The sequence below is a fragment of the Wolffia australiana genome, chromosome 9, assembly GCF_029677425.1.
Source record: "Wolffia australiana isolate 7733 chromosome 9, ASM2967742v1".
Taxonomy (NCBI): domain Eukaryota; kingdom Viridiplantae; phylum Streptophyta; class Magnoliopsida; order Alismatales; family Araceae; genus Wolffia; species Wolffia australiana.
Window position 1 is genome coordinate 11,614,425 of NC_135843.1, and position 18,160 is coordinate 11,632,584.

General features: G+C 39.0%; 1 protein-coding gene across 2 annotated transcripts; it reads left to right on the forward strand.

The window, feature by feature from the left end:
- The first annotated feature begins 4,472 nt into the window (after positions 1-4,472).
- NPR3 (NPR1-like protein 3) lies at positions 4,473-9,630 on the forward strand. 2 transcript variants are annotated; one of them, XR_013582482.1, is made up of 6 exons: positions 4,473-4,654; positions 4,803-5,362; positions 6,458-7,211; positions 7,358-7,555; positions 8,835-9,179; positions 9,357-9,630. XR_013582482.1 is itself a non-coding variant. In XM_078580643.1 (5 exons), the coding sequence occupies exons 2-5, from the start codon at positions 4,838-4,840 to the stop codon at positions 9,101-9,103; spliced, it is 1,746 nt and encodes a 581-aa protein (XP_078436769.1). In that variant the 5' UTR covers positions 4,473-4,654; positions 4,803-4,837; the 3' UTR covers positions 9,104-9,279. The 2 variants fall into 2 exon arrangements, 1 of the variants encoding a protein (XP_078436769.1); XM_078580643.1 differs by lacking the exon at positions 9,357-9,630 and having other exon boundaries at positions 8,835-9,279.
- The last annotated feature ends 8,530 nt before the right edge of the window (positions 9,631-18,160 follow it).

The following is an 18,160-nucleotide window of genomic DNA, read 5'->3' on the forward strand; positions in this document are numbered from 1 at the left end:
TTTTTCTCTCTCTAGATGGTTGCTTTCAATTGACCATTAACCCAAATAGCTTTGCCTCTGTACTTCGATCTTAAGAATGTTCGTGTAATTTAGATGAGTTCTGTCCATATGGTCTATCCTCTCTCTTTCTTCCTACCTAAGGAGGTCATTTTCTCTCTCTTCCTCTCTCTCTACTGTCTTGCTTTCTCTCTTTCTCTACTTGTGACATTCCAAAGCCAAGATGGGTTCATACCATGAGAAAATAAGTGAAGCAAATGGGATTCACTTTCTCTCTCTTCCTCTTTTTCTCTTGTCTCTCTTTCTCACTCTTTTCTTTCTATTCCTTCTGTCCTTCGGCCCCAAATGGGATTTACCTTTTCCCCCCTATGATCTCAAAGAATACAAGCTATGGGACCTTTCTTTTCTCTATTTTCTCTCTCTCTCTCTCTCTCTCTAATTCTCCCTCCATCTCTCTCTACTTCTGAAGTTCTCACTTTTCTGTTTCTTTTTCTCTCTTCCTGCTGTTCCACGTCTGGTATGGGTTCATCCTAAGAGAAATCTCTCTTCCTCTCTGTCTGTCTGTCTGTCTGTCTATCTCTCTCTCGCTCTCTCTCTCTCTCTACATTTCTACCTTTTTCAACTTTCTCTCTCTTCCAGCTAATTTGGGACCAAGCCAAATGTATCTTGCCTGGAGATCTGCACATACAAACAACTGCAGCGCATAATTGACGCCAATGAAAGGATGACGAAATCTTGATGACATCATTGATGTCGGCGGTCATTGACATTGATGATGTACGCCCAATGTTGTCAAATTAACTTCCCTAATGATGATCAAAATGAGAAATGAAAAATGTTGCTAAATCATCATCCTATGATAATGGTGTCCATCGTCATTGAGCTGACGGCGTCATCATCCTTTGATGTTGTAGTTAGTGAGTGTTGCTATCAACGCCATCATCAGTGTTCACTTGTCCAGAATATCAATGTAGCCTACTGTTTGAGGTTTCGATGCCGATATCAGATATTGGATGAGTATGTCATATTTTCTTCTGATTTCTCAATTCATGGTTTTTATGAAAATTTCATAATATTGGAATATTATTTATTTAGCTAGTGCTTCATAAATTATAACTTACTTGGTTATAAACTATTAGCTCCTTTCTTTTGCTCTAGCTCTCTCTCTCTCTTAAACCTTTGGATGGTTGGAGCCCTCTGCCACATAATTTATAACCAAGTAAGTTAACTAAGAGAAAATTAGAGAGAGAGCGAGAAACAAATGCATCATACAGTCAAACACGTACGTCAAGGTATGTTACTATCTCTAACTGATATTCAAAGTCAAAGGACTATATATATGTTACTATCTCTACTTCATAGGTCAAAGGACTATATATATATTTCTTTTCAAAATATGGGAAATGTTGCCTCAATTATCTACTCTATCTCAATATCCAAATGTCATGTTCAATTTCCAATATCCAGTGCCAAAAACCGAGTGGCGATAGCTGTCCCAATATCCAATACTTGCTTACCATACCGAGACCCATCCTGCCATTAGGCATCGTCATCTGAATCCATCTTGTTTTTCTAGGATATCGGGTATAGCTATCGGGATGGATCTCCATTGACGTTGACGGAGGACGGATCGACGACAAATGCTGATCCCTAATCTGATATCTGGTACCAATAACTGAGTGGCGATAACTATCCCGATATTCAATACTTGCTTACCGCACCAAGACCCATCCTGACAGTAGGCATCATCATCTCAATCCATCTTGTTTTTCTAGAATATCGGATATCAGGATGGATCTTCAATGACGTTGACCGAGGACAGATCGACGACGAATGCTGATCCCTTATCCGATATCCGGTACCAATAACCGAGTGGTGATAACTGTCCCGATATACAATACTTGCTACCATACCGAGACCTATCCTGACAGTAGGCATCACCATCTGAATCCATCTTGTTTTTCAAGGATATCGAATATTAGATATCGGGGACGGATCTCTGATGACATTGATGGAGGATGGATCGACGACAAATGCTGATCCCTTATCTGATATCCGGTACGAGTGGCAATAACTGTCCCGATATACAATACTTGCTACTGTACTGAGACCCATCCTGACGGTAGGCATCACCATCTGAATCCATCTTGTTTTTCAAGGATATCGGATATTAGATATCGGGACGGATCTCTGATGACATTGACGGAGGATGGATCGACGACGAATGCTGATCCTTAATCTTGCCAGATCTCAATGAGTGGAGCCACAGGAAAGGAATCAATTGCATTCTCTCTATTTTCTCTCTCTACTCTTTCTTTCTTTCTCTCTCTCTACTCTTTCTTTCTTTCTCTCTCTCTCTCTATCTTTTTCAGAGGCAATTCTTCTGCCCCCAGCTTACACTGAAGGGGCACTAGGCTAGATGGTGGGGCCCACTTTTTGTAGCCGGACATTCGTTCTGGGCCCACCAAAGAGTTCAATTAAATGCAGGGCCCATCAGCGTCCTCCCGCTTTTAATAACCCAATTAAAAAATGACACGAATATTTCGTTCGATTATATTAAATACGTAAACGAGGCGATTTGCGGAGAAGTATACGTCAACGCTTACTTTTTCAAACGAGGACGTTTACGTCTCGATTTTTACATGGGAATACGTACGCCAGTAGAAAGCTGACAGCTGGCTCGTACGGCGCCACATGCGTATCGATTCGTACTCGCGTTGGCGTCTACTTTCCGTAAACGAAAGTTTTTAGTACGAATAATAGCACGTGGGTTTGAAAACCAATACCAAGATTTAAGTAAATTAGAGTTAAGCCCCTTACATTTGGGTCGTAATTAGTTGTTTAATCGAGATGGTATTTATGAGATTTCTAACTTTATTAGGATCTGCACGTATATTTTCTCATTGTATGGTATTTCGGGGATTCCGCTAGGCCTGAAGGTGGAAATATTAATTTTCCTGTCTTTTCTTGAGGGTAGACTGACAGTCGAATATCTAGGGGCAGCTTTCAAATTTGGACTCTTACAGGTATTTCCGCGCGAGCCGTCTAATAAAAAGGTACTTACTCAGGGGTAGTATTTATATTTTCTGAAAAAGAGGGAAATCTTTGCAATCAGGGTAGGTCCCGCAGTCGACAACGAAGAGGTAGTATTTCCGACAAAGTCTTTATTAACTAGGAATTAAATAGTTAAAATTCTCAGCATTGGTTCGTGAGGAATTTAAGGGTAATAAATTTTATTTTCTTATCACAACAACCACTAGCAAGCTTTTTAGTGCTACCTTAATTTTCTGTCAAAAAGGGTATTTTCTTGAACCAGCCATTTTATCAGGGGTTCTATCTAAATTTTCCAGCTGAGACTTGTTGAAGCCGAGGTGCAGGATAGTTGGGACGGGACGGTAGGATGGTTCATTTTTGGGTCAATTTTTTTCATTTTTGGATCTAGAATTGCATCATTTTTAGGCTGTCTGGGAGGACGGGATGGGACGATAGGACGGTATCAGGACGGAACGAGACGGTTTTCATCCAGTCTAGAATTGCATTATTTTTGGGCTGTCTGGGAGGACGGGACGGGACGAAAGAACGGTAGTTGGGACGGGACGGGACGAGACGGTTGTCATCCGGTCTAGAATTGCATCATTTTTGGGTCATCTGAAACCATCCCATCCCCGAACAGTCCCACCCAGAGTCGTCTCATCTGGAAACCGTCCCGTCCTGGGCCCTCCCGTCCCGTCCGGTCTGACGTGGTGGACACACAACAATAGAATTTCTATAATTCGAGAGAAAAGTTATAAAAGGAAGTTTTGTATGCTCGTCGTTGTCTGTAATCCAATGGTTGCAGACGGGTAACGACCCAGGATTCGATATGATCGATCAAATATTCGATCCGACTGAGCCTTCAATCGATCAAATCCAGTTCTCAATTACTCGAGTCCATTGGGTCGGATTGAATTAAACGATCATCGCAATTCAATCGGAATAAACGATTAACTGTCGGATCGAATTACCCGTCCCGTCCTCCCGACGAACTGGGAGGGATGTTTGTTTCGTCCTGGAATGAAAAAACCGTCCCGTCCACGTCAGTGCACCTTAAATTTCTTATCCAAACAACCAACATTGACCACTAGAGTCATGCCTCAATTTAATATGGAAGGGTAGTTTGTAAAATCGGCCTTTTAATAGGGGTCATATCCAAAATTTCCACCCTAAGGTCTCTCAGGGGCACAGATCTACAATTTTTCTTCTTCTAGGGGTTTTTTGAGTATGGGCAGAGGTCTAAATTAAACATAGCAGAGGGTATTTCCGTTCTTTTCGATGCCCTCCCGTTTGTTTGCTAGCGGTGCTGGCAACGATGACGATGGCAGCCGCCCGCGTCGGATGACGTCACGAGTGACGTCATCTTAGCCCTCTGACGAACTCAGGTGCGTCACTCCTCTCTCTCTCGTGTTGAATCTCTCCTCGTCTTCATCGTTTTCATCAATATCGGTTGAATCTGCTTCAATTTGACCAGCGGAAGACCTGATTTCGTCTTTTTTTGAGGTTTTTTTGTTGCATTTTGATCCGATTTCTTCGCAGGATCGGCCTGCAATCGGACTAGTTAGGACTAGATTGAAGTGGATTGGAGCAGATTGACGTCATCCTCTCCCTCTGACGAACTCCGGTGCGTCATTCCTCGGCAAATCTCCTCTCCTCTCTATCATTTTCACCAATTTCCGTTGAATCGGTTTCTATTTGCTCCGCGGAAGATCTAAATTTCTGATTTTTTTCGAAGTTTTTCTGCTTGCATTCTGATCCGAGTTCTCTGCCAGATCGGCCTGCAATCGGACTGTTTCGGAGTGGAATCATGGCGGGGAACATCTCAGAACCGTCGTCCGCGCTGAGCTTCGCGTCCTCGTACGTGTCCAACGGATCTAGCGCGGACGTGGAGCCGAGGAGCAGCCTGGAAATCGTCAGCCTGAGCAAGCTCAGCAGCAATCTAGAACGCCTCTTGGTCGACAAGGACTTCGATTGCAGCGACGCGGAGATCGTCGTGGAAGGCGAGCCGGTGGCCGTGCACCGCTGCATCCTCGCCGCGAGAAGCAAGTTCTTCTACGAGATCTTCGCCAAGGGCGGGGGTAATGCCGTCGAAGGAAAACACAGGTATCAAATTGGGGATTTGGTCCCGGAAGGCGCTGTTAGGGTTGAAGCTTTCAAAACTTTTCTTGGGTATTTGTATACGGGGAAGCTGAGGCCTTCGCCCGTGGAAGTTTCAAACTGTGCTGATGGGGTTTGCGCGCATGATGCTTGCGGGCCTGCGATTAATTTCGCGGTGGAGATGATGTATGCTTCCTCCTTGTTCCAGATCTCCGAGCTCGTTTCACTTCTTCAGGTTTGTTTCCTTCCTGTTCTTCGTTTATCTTCTGAATCTGAACTCTACACGAAGATTTGTGCGTTATCCCTTCTTGTTTTCTGGAATTTACGGTGTATTTTTTCGTGGGCATCGATTGAAGAGTTCTATTGAAATTTTTTTCTTCCTGGAGTTTCTAAGAATCGTGTATGTTTGTTGCTTTACATGTTTGATGTCGACCTGTGCATCTATTTTATGCGTGCTTTATCTTGTCTCTTGGCTTGGCATCGAATGGAAAGTTTCTGTTTTTTTCCTTCCTGAAACTATTGAAGACATTGTTATACAGCTCATGTATCTTCCCATGTCATCCGTTTTTGTTCATGCTCTGCTTATGTCTGATCCATTTCATGTGTCATAACCCCTTTCATGGGTTTCGAATGGAAATTCCCTCTGATTTTTTGTTTTTCTTCCTAGAACTAATGAATATCGTCTCATGGTTCTGTTATCTATTGATATTCTTTCTTTTTTTCAAAAAAATAATTAATTATATTGTTTGTAGGAATGTCTAGGATTTTGATTTGAACTGATGCATCTATTTTATTTGAACAGACAACCGTGGGCCAGATTTATGACCATAACACTAGTCACGGGGATCCAACGTAAACTCCCTCTGATATTTTTGTTGGTAATTAGTAAAATATCAGTCTGTTGTTCAAAAAAAAAAAACAGTTAGCGCTGACACCTTTGTTGGCCGATGTGTTTCATCCCGGATTCTCATATGTATCTACGCATCTATTTCTGGTAGTAAAATCTTTAGATTTTTTTTTTTGAAACAAGAACTTTCTACGTTTTGATATGAACAGACAGCCGGCGGCCAGATTTATGACCATAACACAAGTCACAGGGATCCCACGTAACCTCCCTCTGATATTTTTGTTATTAATTAATAAAACATCAGTCAGCTATGACACCTTTGTTTGCTCATGCCTTCCGTTTATGTTAATATGCGCTTTAACTAGGATTTTCAAATGAATCTGTGCATCTATTTCTGAAACAAGAACTTTCTACTTTTTTATTATATTATTTAACTGTGAGCAAGAACTAACTCCACAGTGGTCGGGTTTCTTTGTTATTCAGCGCCGCCTTATCAACTTCATCGATAAAGCACTGGTGGAGGATGTTATTCCCATTCTTCTCGTTGCCCATCGCTGTCGGCTGAGCCTTCTTCAAAAGCACTGCGTTCAGAGGGTTTCCCGGTCCAACCTTGACTACATGTCCCTCGCAAAGGAGCTCCCGGCCGACGCCGTGGAGGAGATCAAGCTCCTTCGCGAGCCTCCGTCGTCGCCAGGCGAGGCCAGCCTCCCGAAGCCGGTAAATCCAAGGGAGAAGACTATCCAGAGGATCCACCGAGCCCTCGACTCGGACGATATCGAGCTGCTGATGATGCTTCTTGAGGAATCTAACATCACTCTAGACGATGCAAACGCGCTCCACTATGCCGTCTCGTACTGCGACTCAAAGATTATCAAGGAGATCCTGCCGTTGGAGGGCGTGGATGTGAACCTGAAGAACAGCCGGGGTTATACTCCGCTTCACTTGGCCGCTCGGCGCCGAGAGCCGGCGATAGTCGTGTCGTTGCTGGATAAGGGTGCATCGGTGAGGATTGTTGCCGACGATGGGCAGACGGCGGCAACGATCTGCCGGCGACTGACGAGGGCAAAAGACTATAATTCTAAGGCTGGGCACGGCCAGGAGACGAACAAGGACAGGCTCTGCATTGAAATTCTGGAGAGGGAGCTGAGGAGAGATCCCATTGCTGGAGAGGAGCTCGTGATGTCGCCTGTCGTGCCCGATGACCTGCATATGAAGCTTCTTTATCTGGAGAACAGAGGTTCGTGCAGCCATTTCCTCGTCTTTCAATTGGTTTTCTCTCTTGGTTTTTTTCAATTGGTGTTTTTTCTGATACCCCACTTCATTTTTATATATTTTTTAGGAGGTTGTTGAAATATTTTAATTAATTGTATTGTTGTCTCTCAGTGGCTTTTGCGAGGCTTTTCTTTCCGATGGAGGCGAAGGTGGCCATGGAGATTGCCCAGGCAGACCAAACACTGGAATTTGGTGGTCTCTCTACGTCCCGAGCATCGTCAAATAACTTGAATGATGTCGATCTGAACGAGACACCGATAAAGCTCAAGGAACGACTCCAGACCAGGATGGAAGCTCTTAGAAAAACTGGTGAGTCCACCATCAACATCATCATCATCATCAGTAAAAAAAGCGATTCATCAGGAACAAAATGATGAATTCACTTAGAATGAAATACTGGTATTACAATGTGTCAAGTCCTTGCCCTTTTATCTTAGGGTTTGAGGACTCATGGTGTGGATATCATATCATATCATATCATATCATCTTCACCATCATTGTATCACTATTCTAGTTATCATCATCTTAGCCTTCATTATCATCATCCTTCTTAAATTCATTGTTTCAATCTAAAAACCATGCTGCGTACTCTGCATAGAAAGGGAAAAGTGTTCAAAAGCGTACACTGTTATCATCATCATCATCATCGATGTCATGCCCAAATTGGAAACATAAATATTATGGACCAACTGGATCAGAAAATTATGATACTTGCAGCCATGCCCACAAATTCTCTGTTGTGGACAGTAATGGCCTCTGCAACTAATGAGGATGATGATAATCATCATCATTATCATCAGCTCCTTATCCATGCTCTTTATCAGCCCTGTAATCATCTGGCTATCTAATCGTGGATTCGTGGGATCCATGGATTGTCATCTTGTGGTGGGGCATCATCATCATCATTGCCATTGTCATCATCATCATCATCTGCTGAAACACAACTTGGTTTTTTGGAATGGATAGATCATCATCATCATCGCCATCATCATCATCATCACCATCACCATCACCATCATCATCATCTGAAATGCAACTTGAGAACCACATTATCATTGGCCCATCTGATGATTTTTTGGAATGGATGGATCATCATCACCATCATCGTCATCGCCATCGTTCATCGTCATCGTCATCGTCATCGTCATCGTCATCGTCATCGTCATCGTCATCGTCATCGTCATCGTCATTGTCATCACCACCATCATCATCATCATCATCATCATCTTCATCTGAAACACAACTTAGAAACCACATTAGCGACGGCCCATCTGATGGATTTTTGGAATAGATGGGTCATCATCATCATCATCCTCATCCAGATCGTCATCGTCATTGTATCATCATCATCATCATCATTATCATCATCATCATCATCTTCGTCCACTTCGTCATCATCGTCATCGTCATCGTTCATCGTCGTCTTCATCGTCATCGTAATCGTGATCATCATGATCATCATTATCATCCTCATCGTCATCATCATCGTCATCATCATCATCATCATCTGAAACACAACTTGCAAACCACGTTATCGTCGGCCCATCTGATGGATTTTTGGAACGTATGGATCATCATCGTGTTGCAGTGGAGCTGGGAAAGCGATATTTCCCCAACTGCTCGAGCTTGGTGGACAAGTTCATGGACGACGACATCCAAGACCTTCTGATCCTTGAGAAGGGCCCGCCCGAGGACCAGTCTCTGAAGAGAATGCGCTTCATCGAGCTCAAGGAAGACGTCCTCCGAGCCTTCACCAAGGATAAGGCCCAGAGATCTCGATCCGTCATCTCCTCGTCCTCGTCTTCTTCTTCCTCGCTCAGGCACGACAAGCTGCCCTACCGCGCTGCCCGGTGCTGAACCCGGCCCGTTGACTCTTTGCTTCCGGAGGACGAATGCCTGACAACAACCCAACTTGTACATGGCCGAAATCTAGGTACCCTTCGACTGCTCTTCTTGTTCATTGTATGTCTAGAAGTCAACTTCTTGTACTTGAAAATGTTTCTAAGAGTTATTATAACATGTTCATTCCTCTCTTTTTTTTTCTTTTTTTCTTCCCTAGATTGTCTAAATCTAGGTGCCCTTCAACTGGGGTTCATGTTTATTGTTGTAGTTCCGGATCGGATCGTCTGGGACGTGGACGATGGACAGGACGGGACGAAGATCGTCCCATCTGACGTCTGTAATCAGTGTAGGGATGCGGACGGGATGGTTTTTTTTGTTCGAGACCTCCAAACGGGATGATTTTTTTGTCGAGTGGACAAGAACTGACCCTCGTCTCGGGACGAGTTTCTGTCCCGGACTTCGTCCAGTCTTGTGAACGGGACATTTTTTTCGTTTTGGGACGAAAAAACCGTCGCGCCTGCGTCCCTGCGATGGTGCAGTTCTGGATTTTCCGGGACGTGGATGATGGACGGGACGGGACGAAACGTCTGTAATCAGTGCAGTGGCACGGACGGGACGAAGATCGTCCCGTCCGATGTACGGAATCAGTGCAATGACACAGAAGGGACGGTTATTTTGTCGGAGACCTTCGGATGGGACATTTTTTCGTCCGAGTGGAACAAAACCGTCTGGCCCGTTCATCAGCGGACGAATTTTTGTCCAACTTCATGGATGGGACGATTTTTTCGTCCTGGGATGAAAAAACAGTCCCGTCCGCGTCCCTGCACTATATTTTTTGTATGTCTACAAGCCAGTTTCTCAAATTTGAAATAATCCTGATAGTTATTTTTGCATGTTGATGGCTGAAATCTAAGAAACTGAGGTTCTTGTTTATTGTATGTCTAGAAGTCAATTTCTTCAACTATAAATGATTTTGAGAGTTGTTGATTCCTGAAATTCTTTGTCTAGAAGCCATTGAACTCAAGTTGTTGTTTATTATATGTCTAGAAGTCAGCTTGTTTAGAAACATCTCTACGAGTTATTTTAACATTTTCATTCCTCTGTTTTTATACTTTTTAATTGATGTCTGAAATTTGTTGATCATTTTTGACTGATTTACTAAAGATATTCCAGAAAGTAATTAAACTTGTTGTGCCATTGGCAAGGATTAAGATTATTCTGCTCATATTTCAATGGCACAATGTATTTTACTTAAGTATTACATTTATTGTAGAAAACCCAGAGAAAGTGGTAAAAATCATTATCTTGTATGGTGTATTAAATTAAAAGGATCTATTTTTTCATAATTAATTGTGTAACTTATGAATGATGGTAAATGGCTTTATTTTGTCTTCAGTGAATACATTTCTACTTTAAGTAAATTATAATTCACAATATTGTTCCAAGAAGATTAAATTACCTTGCAGTGAACGCACAGTATGAATCTTTTTAAATCAAATATTTTAAAGTAGAGTTAGTTGTAGAGTCTCATATTTGTCCAATGGTAGAATATAATTATTAAAACTCTCTAAGATGATCACAACAAGAGTACAACATAAAATTTCTCCTGGATTGTAGTACTAGGAGTGTTAAAAACCAATATTCATGTCTAAGAAATAAAATTAGCTTTCAAATGATCAATTTAGGGACCCATTTTGATCTTTAGATTATGGGCGAGGAGCTTTTGGCAAAATATGAACTTTAGTTATCAAAGATGTTCAAAATTTATGCTAAAATGAAATACAATTGATCTAGAATAGTATTTTTTGAGAATTTAAGCTGCTTGAAACTCAGCAATATATGACATAGCTTATTATAAACTACACTTATGCCTTCATCAAACGCTATAATGGAATCAAAATGATTCTTAATGTGGGAATCAATACACGAGAATTATCCTCATAGATGAATGTTTTCTATGAAGAATGGTTGCGGAAAGCAGTAGAGGTGAACATCCTGCCAAGAGAGAAAAATTTATGATTCTTGTGAAATATGGAAAAACACAAGTCTTCAATGATATTTCTAAAATAAACATAGATAGTTTTTTCTTATGTTTTGATGATAAGTACGCTGAAGCATACATTTTTTTCAGTTTTAGCTTTAAACTATATAACTAATTTCTTTCATTTCTGGTTTTCAGGTGATGAAAATATCCGGAGAGTATAGGACTGTCTAGTGCCACTCATATGATGAGTATGGCCGATCTAGGGTTCAGCAAGTGAAGTACATTATGATAAAGAGAGAAAAAGAGGGCAACATAGAGGAATATCTCATATTAAATAAAATATGTATTCCTTACTTTCCAAGGAAAAACAAGTGAGATTGAAAGAAAGGCACATCCTTTGACTTGCTTTATAGACAATGTTGATTACTGAAGGAGAGAAAATAAGGGAAAGAATATCAATTAAGCTAGATACTGAGTGTGCATTAACAAAGAAAATATTGTGTTAGAGACACACATAGAGAAGATGATATTATCCATCACTATCATGCATCTATATGAAATTTTTAATTATTACTCTATTGTATATCAATTGAAACTGTGTATGATATCTTGAATTCCATACATGCATTATTCATGCATAAATATAGTCATTCCTTTTTTATTTCCGCTAAGTTATCGGAATTTAGAATATTCTTATTTTTTGATAATTTTTTATTTTAATCAAAGGTGAGAATTTTCTTTCATATTTATTCCATATTTTTTTAGCTTATCTTAGATGTAGTGTGTGTTAGCTAGGTTATGGGAGAAGGGTAACAGGCTTTTTGAGTGGCCTTAGTGGGCCAACAAGAGCGGATTAATGGGAGCAAAAGTGTTGCAAGATATATAATTTTCCAGGTGCACTATCTTGAACTTAGCCAACCCATATTTTAGGTGAATATATGCATGTGTGAAGGAGTTTACCAGGACATGTCAGTGCTGATCTATGAAGAACACAAACAACATGCATAGTTTTGTTTATTCATGAATGTAGCCCATCATTTTTTAATTTCCTAATGATATACTCTATGCCCTTCTAACTTCGTGAAAATCTACGTCATGCTAATGATAGAGCTAGTGTCTGCAAGTCAATGCCACTCTTTCATCTAATTTAAGTTTCATTGAAATAAATCAACTTCATTAGTACTAACAAGAAATGGTTATAATGGATAATGAGAATGTATCAAATGATTAGTAATTATGATAATTTCATAATTTGGTGATCACTTACTTTTCAGTACATATTGTAAACATTCCTTGCCATAGGATATTTGTTAAGGACATAAAAGATATACATATAAAATCAAATTCTACTCAGGCATTGCAAGAAATCTACAAAGATTGACTAAGTAGTCAATATGGATATCCTCCCTTAATAAAATAAGGTACATAATCAAGCTGATGAAATGAAATCCTTATCTAATAATGGAGTTATCAGTCCAAATGCATCAATCCTAACTAGGTTGGCCAATTAGGATTTAGAGATGGGCATGCTCTAAGTCATCCTAGGAGAACCACGGGGATGAATGATTACACGTACATGTAAATTGATGTAGGAAGTTACATCAAAGAAGTAGTAAAATCCTTTTCACCTCTAGAATATGTGAGTAGCTTGTTACCTCAAATCCTGGTGACTTGAACTATTGATTAGGTTCAATCAATCTATGGTTAATTTTATTATATAGAATGGATATAGTTAATTCATAAGTAAAGCTAATAAATATTTATGGGGATTATGGTGTTATTAAATAGACTGATACATGGGCCTAGAGGGTGAGAACATCTTCATGGATGTCTAGTGACTTTGTTTAGAAAGAGGACAAGAAGATTCGATGTGTCAAGGTTTTTGAGGTTACTTATAGAGATCAGACATTTGTGTGACTGAATATGACTCGTTCAAGGACCAAAAAATAACGTATTTCATTCTGAAAAAATATGTTTAGATAGATAATTTCTAATTTTAGTAATTTTTTATATTTCTGGGATGAAATCTAATTTAGTAACTCATATCTTAATAAGATGGACATTAATCCAAGTGTTTGGTGTATGTAGGTTTATTACTGTTGCAGCAAAGATGATGGTGGATATGTGGCAGAAAGTAGTGGATTGGATGAGTGATCTGGTCTTACCATTGCTGATATAAGGAAATAAGGAGGTGGGTAGGAGCAAGGGAGTGGCAGAGCCAATGGCACCATGTGGGATGGTAAAAAACCTACACTGCCCTTTAAGGATGGTACCCTAGAAAAAATGATGAAGGAATGAGTCTAAAAAATATTTTATGTTTATAATATGTGCTCAAAGAGCTGAGTGATGATTTTTCTTCAAGAGTTGATCAGATCACATCTCTTTTAATCCTTTGCTCTTAAAACTTTATGATAGTCTCAAATTTGATTTTGAGTGACAAAAATCACTCTTTTACTTATAATTAGGGAAATAATTAAATATTATTTTATAGAAAAATGGAGATATATATCTAGAGATACAAAATTATAAATGGATATAGAAAGTACATACATGACTATCCTTATGATTTCAGCCCAAAAAGCCCTAATAGATTGTTAGATATTACATGTTGAAGTTGGAGCAATCTAGGTTGTTGATTATTTTTCTCCTCATCACAGATTACCAGCATGGCGTAGAATCCTTATAATTCCTGAAGATTCAGTGTCAAAATGTGTTTCAATACATGTTCCAATCAAGTGTTGATACATGCCCTCAATTTTGGAGTAAAGCACCAACCATTTGCATTGAATTTTTATTTTAATTTTTGCATTGATACGGTATTTTTCCATCTGTACTGGAAAATGGTAAATTTTTCCATGTGCCTGTATGTTCATCAAATCACATGATTCAGTTTGTACTGCCATAATAAAAATTATATCTCAGATTTGCTCCATTTGCTACATGTTGAAAAAAGTTGATTCTTTAACATATAAAGTAATAGTAAATAATTATATTAAAAGACACACGCGAATAATTAGCTGAAGTAAATATCTTTGTGCCACCAATCATTTGTTGCATCATATGATTGGCCACTCCTCGAACGAAGATCACTAGGACAACTCGAAGAATGTAATGAATCAAAATAAAATGGAATTTATTGATGAGTATTATGGCCGTCAAGCCAATGAAACCGCCATGGTTTTATTTAAGTTCATTGAATGACATATTTATTCATTATAATTCCTATGTGATGTTTATAATAAAGCCAAAGAATACATGAAATGACCTAGGAAATTATGATGATATAATGATATAGTGATCACTATTCTTGAAACATGTATTCAAAACATCCTTATTTGATGGATTATCGAGATGGACATCAAATTATCTGGATAGAATAGCACAAATGATGGGTTCTCTTTGGAGAAAGAGTTCAATGAATTAATTCGTATGAGCACCTATGACACCAAGGACATCTCGTGGATGGACGACTATGTTTTGACTACGTCTTACGTGTCTCTAACCATGGGATTCAAAAAAATTATCAGCTCGTATATAGTAAGAAGTACACTGAAGTCATTGAGTGGTCAAGATGGGATCATCCATACTTAGTGTAAGAAGAGATTGACTGAAGGAAGATGATGTAGCTAAATCCCCAGCCAGAGTAGCGAGGATATTGGAGAAGACATACTCCTATGATCTTTGCTATGCATCAGTACTAATCTAATGATGGATTACAATTTGACAACGAACCATACCCAAAGTTGTTCGAGAGTCTGGTGTGATTAAAGGATTACACATATATGATAACCAATGATGGTAAAGGTTCCATGAGAGAGTTTTAAAAATACTACTCTGTATATTTTAGAGCATGAGGTGCTCTACAAACCACAGGCTGGAAACTAAAGCTATCGATTGTCTTAAATCTATCCTTATTTAATTAATCTATATGTTGATATAGTTAGTTAATAAGGTTGGCTAATATTTGATTTAGGGTCACTAAATTTATAAACTAAAATGATAGATGGGCCTGAAGGGTCACCTGCATAAGATCATAGTGGAATTGGTGTATCAATTTTTACTTAATGGGTTCTTTTGCAAAATCTTAAGTAAAGTATTAGCAGGGGATGGGCACCCATTTTAGGCATCCATTTTAGGCACCCATGACTGCTAGAGCTGTGCATTGGAGAAGAAGTGGTGATCTAAGAGCACCTTGATCGCGTAGATATATCTATAGGTCAGACACATGAAAGACTTAAAAATAATTTCCTAGGAGCAAGTCACGGGTGGAACAATTTCCCCCAAGACACCTCATGTGTAATGTTTTAAAGATCGATTAATAAATGACAATAGCTTCTGTTGATGTAAAAGAGTTTTCTGGCCTTTAATGTGATGGAAATATATGTGGCCGGCAAGCCAATCACACATTCCTCATCTCCTTCCATGTTCATTGATAGAACATATTTATTATAGTGCACGTGTGATGCATATAATAAAGTCCACAAATACATGATCTGACCTAGTGAAATATGATGAGATCATAATACGGAGATCATCAGTCTTTAGGCATGTGTTTTAAACATTCCTATTCAAAAGATATGCAAGAAAGACATCAAAGTATTCGGATAGAATAACACTATCTAGCCTCACTCATATGATGAGTATGGATGGTCCCGTAGCCATTAATGTGGAGGCACTAAGGATAGATAGTGGATGCTCTTTAGTGGAAAGAGTTCACTGAAATGTTCTGTATGAATCCCTGAATGATATTATACCTAACTGTCAATCAGGTTGATTCACGTCACGGTTGTGTAAGTGGTCCTTCAACCTGAGACACCAAAGATGTCTTGTGGATGAACAATTCGATGAAGTCCTTGGCGAAGGCAATGAGATATCGGAGAAGAGTTCTCTGATGATTTTTGAATGCATCAGTACTAACTCGGATGACCAATTAGGTTTTGACAGTTGACCATACCCTAAGTCGTCCAAGGTGCATCAAGTAGATGAGGGATTATACATAAACGATAACCGATGACGAACAAGTTCAATGAGTGAGTCGATATACACTTCTTTGTACCTTCTAGAGCACGAGGTGTAGCTTGGCACCCCACGTGTCAGAGTCTCGACCTATCAATTGGGTTAAATCGACACGACATTAATTAATCTATATGTTGTTATAGTTAATTAATTTGGAAGGCCAATAAAGGTTATTGGGCCGCTGGAACCATTAACTAGACTGATACATGGGCCTAGAGGGTCACATGAAAATGGTCTTTTTGACGTCAAAAGATATACTTAAGTTTTGGGGATTTTTATGAAAAATACCAACTTTGTATAAATAGGGGAAGGCTTTGAACAAAATTCACCTAGTCCAGAATTGTTCAGGGGCCTTTCCCCTTCTTCTCCCATCTCCCAACACCCCCTCTCCATCCCCAATGTGATCGGGACGACGTAATGACGTCGACGGAGAAAGAACAGGGCTCGTCAACGAGAAAGAGGAGATCTGACGTGCCGAGGATCACGTGGATACATCTAGAGGCTGCACATTTGAGTAGCTCGACTCAACTTGCTCCAAGATCCAAGAAATCACAGAGGCACATTGTTTCATGTTTTTGTTGATGTTGTTCGATTCGTTCAAGTCTTCTGCTGCGAATCGTTTTGAATTGTTCATCCAGATCTAGGCCTCTAGAACCCAACATAACAAAGGTACCATAACCAAACATTTATAACCATAAAGCATTTATAACCATATAAATCAAGCTATATGTACATTTTTTTATCATAAAATTAATTTATTTATGAATTTAATGTTGGTAAACCTTTTAAACTACCAAAAATTAAGAAAATCTAAATCTCATTCTACAAAAAATTATTTAAGAGTGAATGACATGTATTTATGAAAATTTAATGGAAATAAACGTCAAATATATCAAAATTAAATATTATATTAAGATGTTAGTTGTAATTATCAAAGTTATTTTATTCATACAGTCCCTCATCGGTGTAACACTCTAAATGTTATTTGGACCATGGTCAATGACAAAATCCTAATAGGTTATCCTAATCAATCATTTTTTCTAAAATTCAATTGTTTTGATCAACTAATTCAACGTACCATTGTCATAGAATTTGTCTTCTCACATACAAAGGGCATACATTCCATTTTGACCACATACTTGCCTTTGTGGGATTTTACTTAAGACTTAGCTATGATTACTTGTGAAGTTGCATTCTGGAACTTCTAGTTCATAATAAATAACTTTTTAGAACGAGATTCTAATTTTTTTTATAGATTTGGGGTATTTTTTGGATTTTTATGGAATTAAATTGAGTAATAATATTTCAAAGTAAGAATGTGTTTTTTGGAAAATTTTGACTTTTTTCTAGGTTTATTTCAATTTCTCCGCATGTTTCTATCTAATTTCCTCAAATAATGGCCAATCTAAAAAAGGTGCCATTATGCCAGGACAAATCAAGATGAAATAGGATAATCATGGAGTAACATTTGCCTTTAATTTGAAAGATATTTGTAATGTGGTGGCAGGAAATATAGGTTTATTTGTTTCCTAATAAATGTGATGGAAATGGACATGTGTCAGTAAAGTTAATTCCCAAAATTAAATGAAGATTTAAGTTACATTGCAAGTGCCTACATGTGGCAACACATGAGTGATCTTTAAAAGAAAGTGCGGTCATTTTTTGGAGTATCCTAGGATGTAGATTGAGATGAAGACCATGATGATAAAAGTATATATGGAGCATAATCTTTGGTTGAGTCCAATGATTTTGCAGACATGTTGGCGATCTAACACATGGATGACAAGGAGAGAGAAAATTGACTCATTCAGAATGATCCAACATTAGAATGAGACATCTGGTGATGTGGAAGAAGTTTATAGCTGAATATTTTCATCTCTATCCCTATCCCTCCATACCCGTTGATATATATATATATACTCCTATATCCATTTAAAAGTATATTTTAGTTTCTCCCACATTGGGGAACCGAGTGAAAGAAAGTGACTTTGATATCCAAATATCAAAGTTTTCTTGGCACCTGTCACTAATTAGCTGAATCTGCACATTTCACCCTTCATGTGTGGTCATCC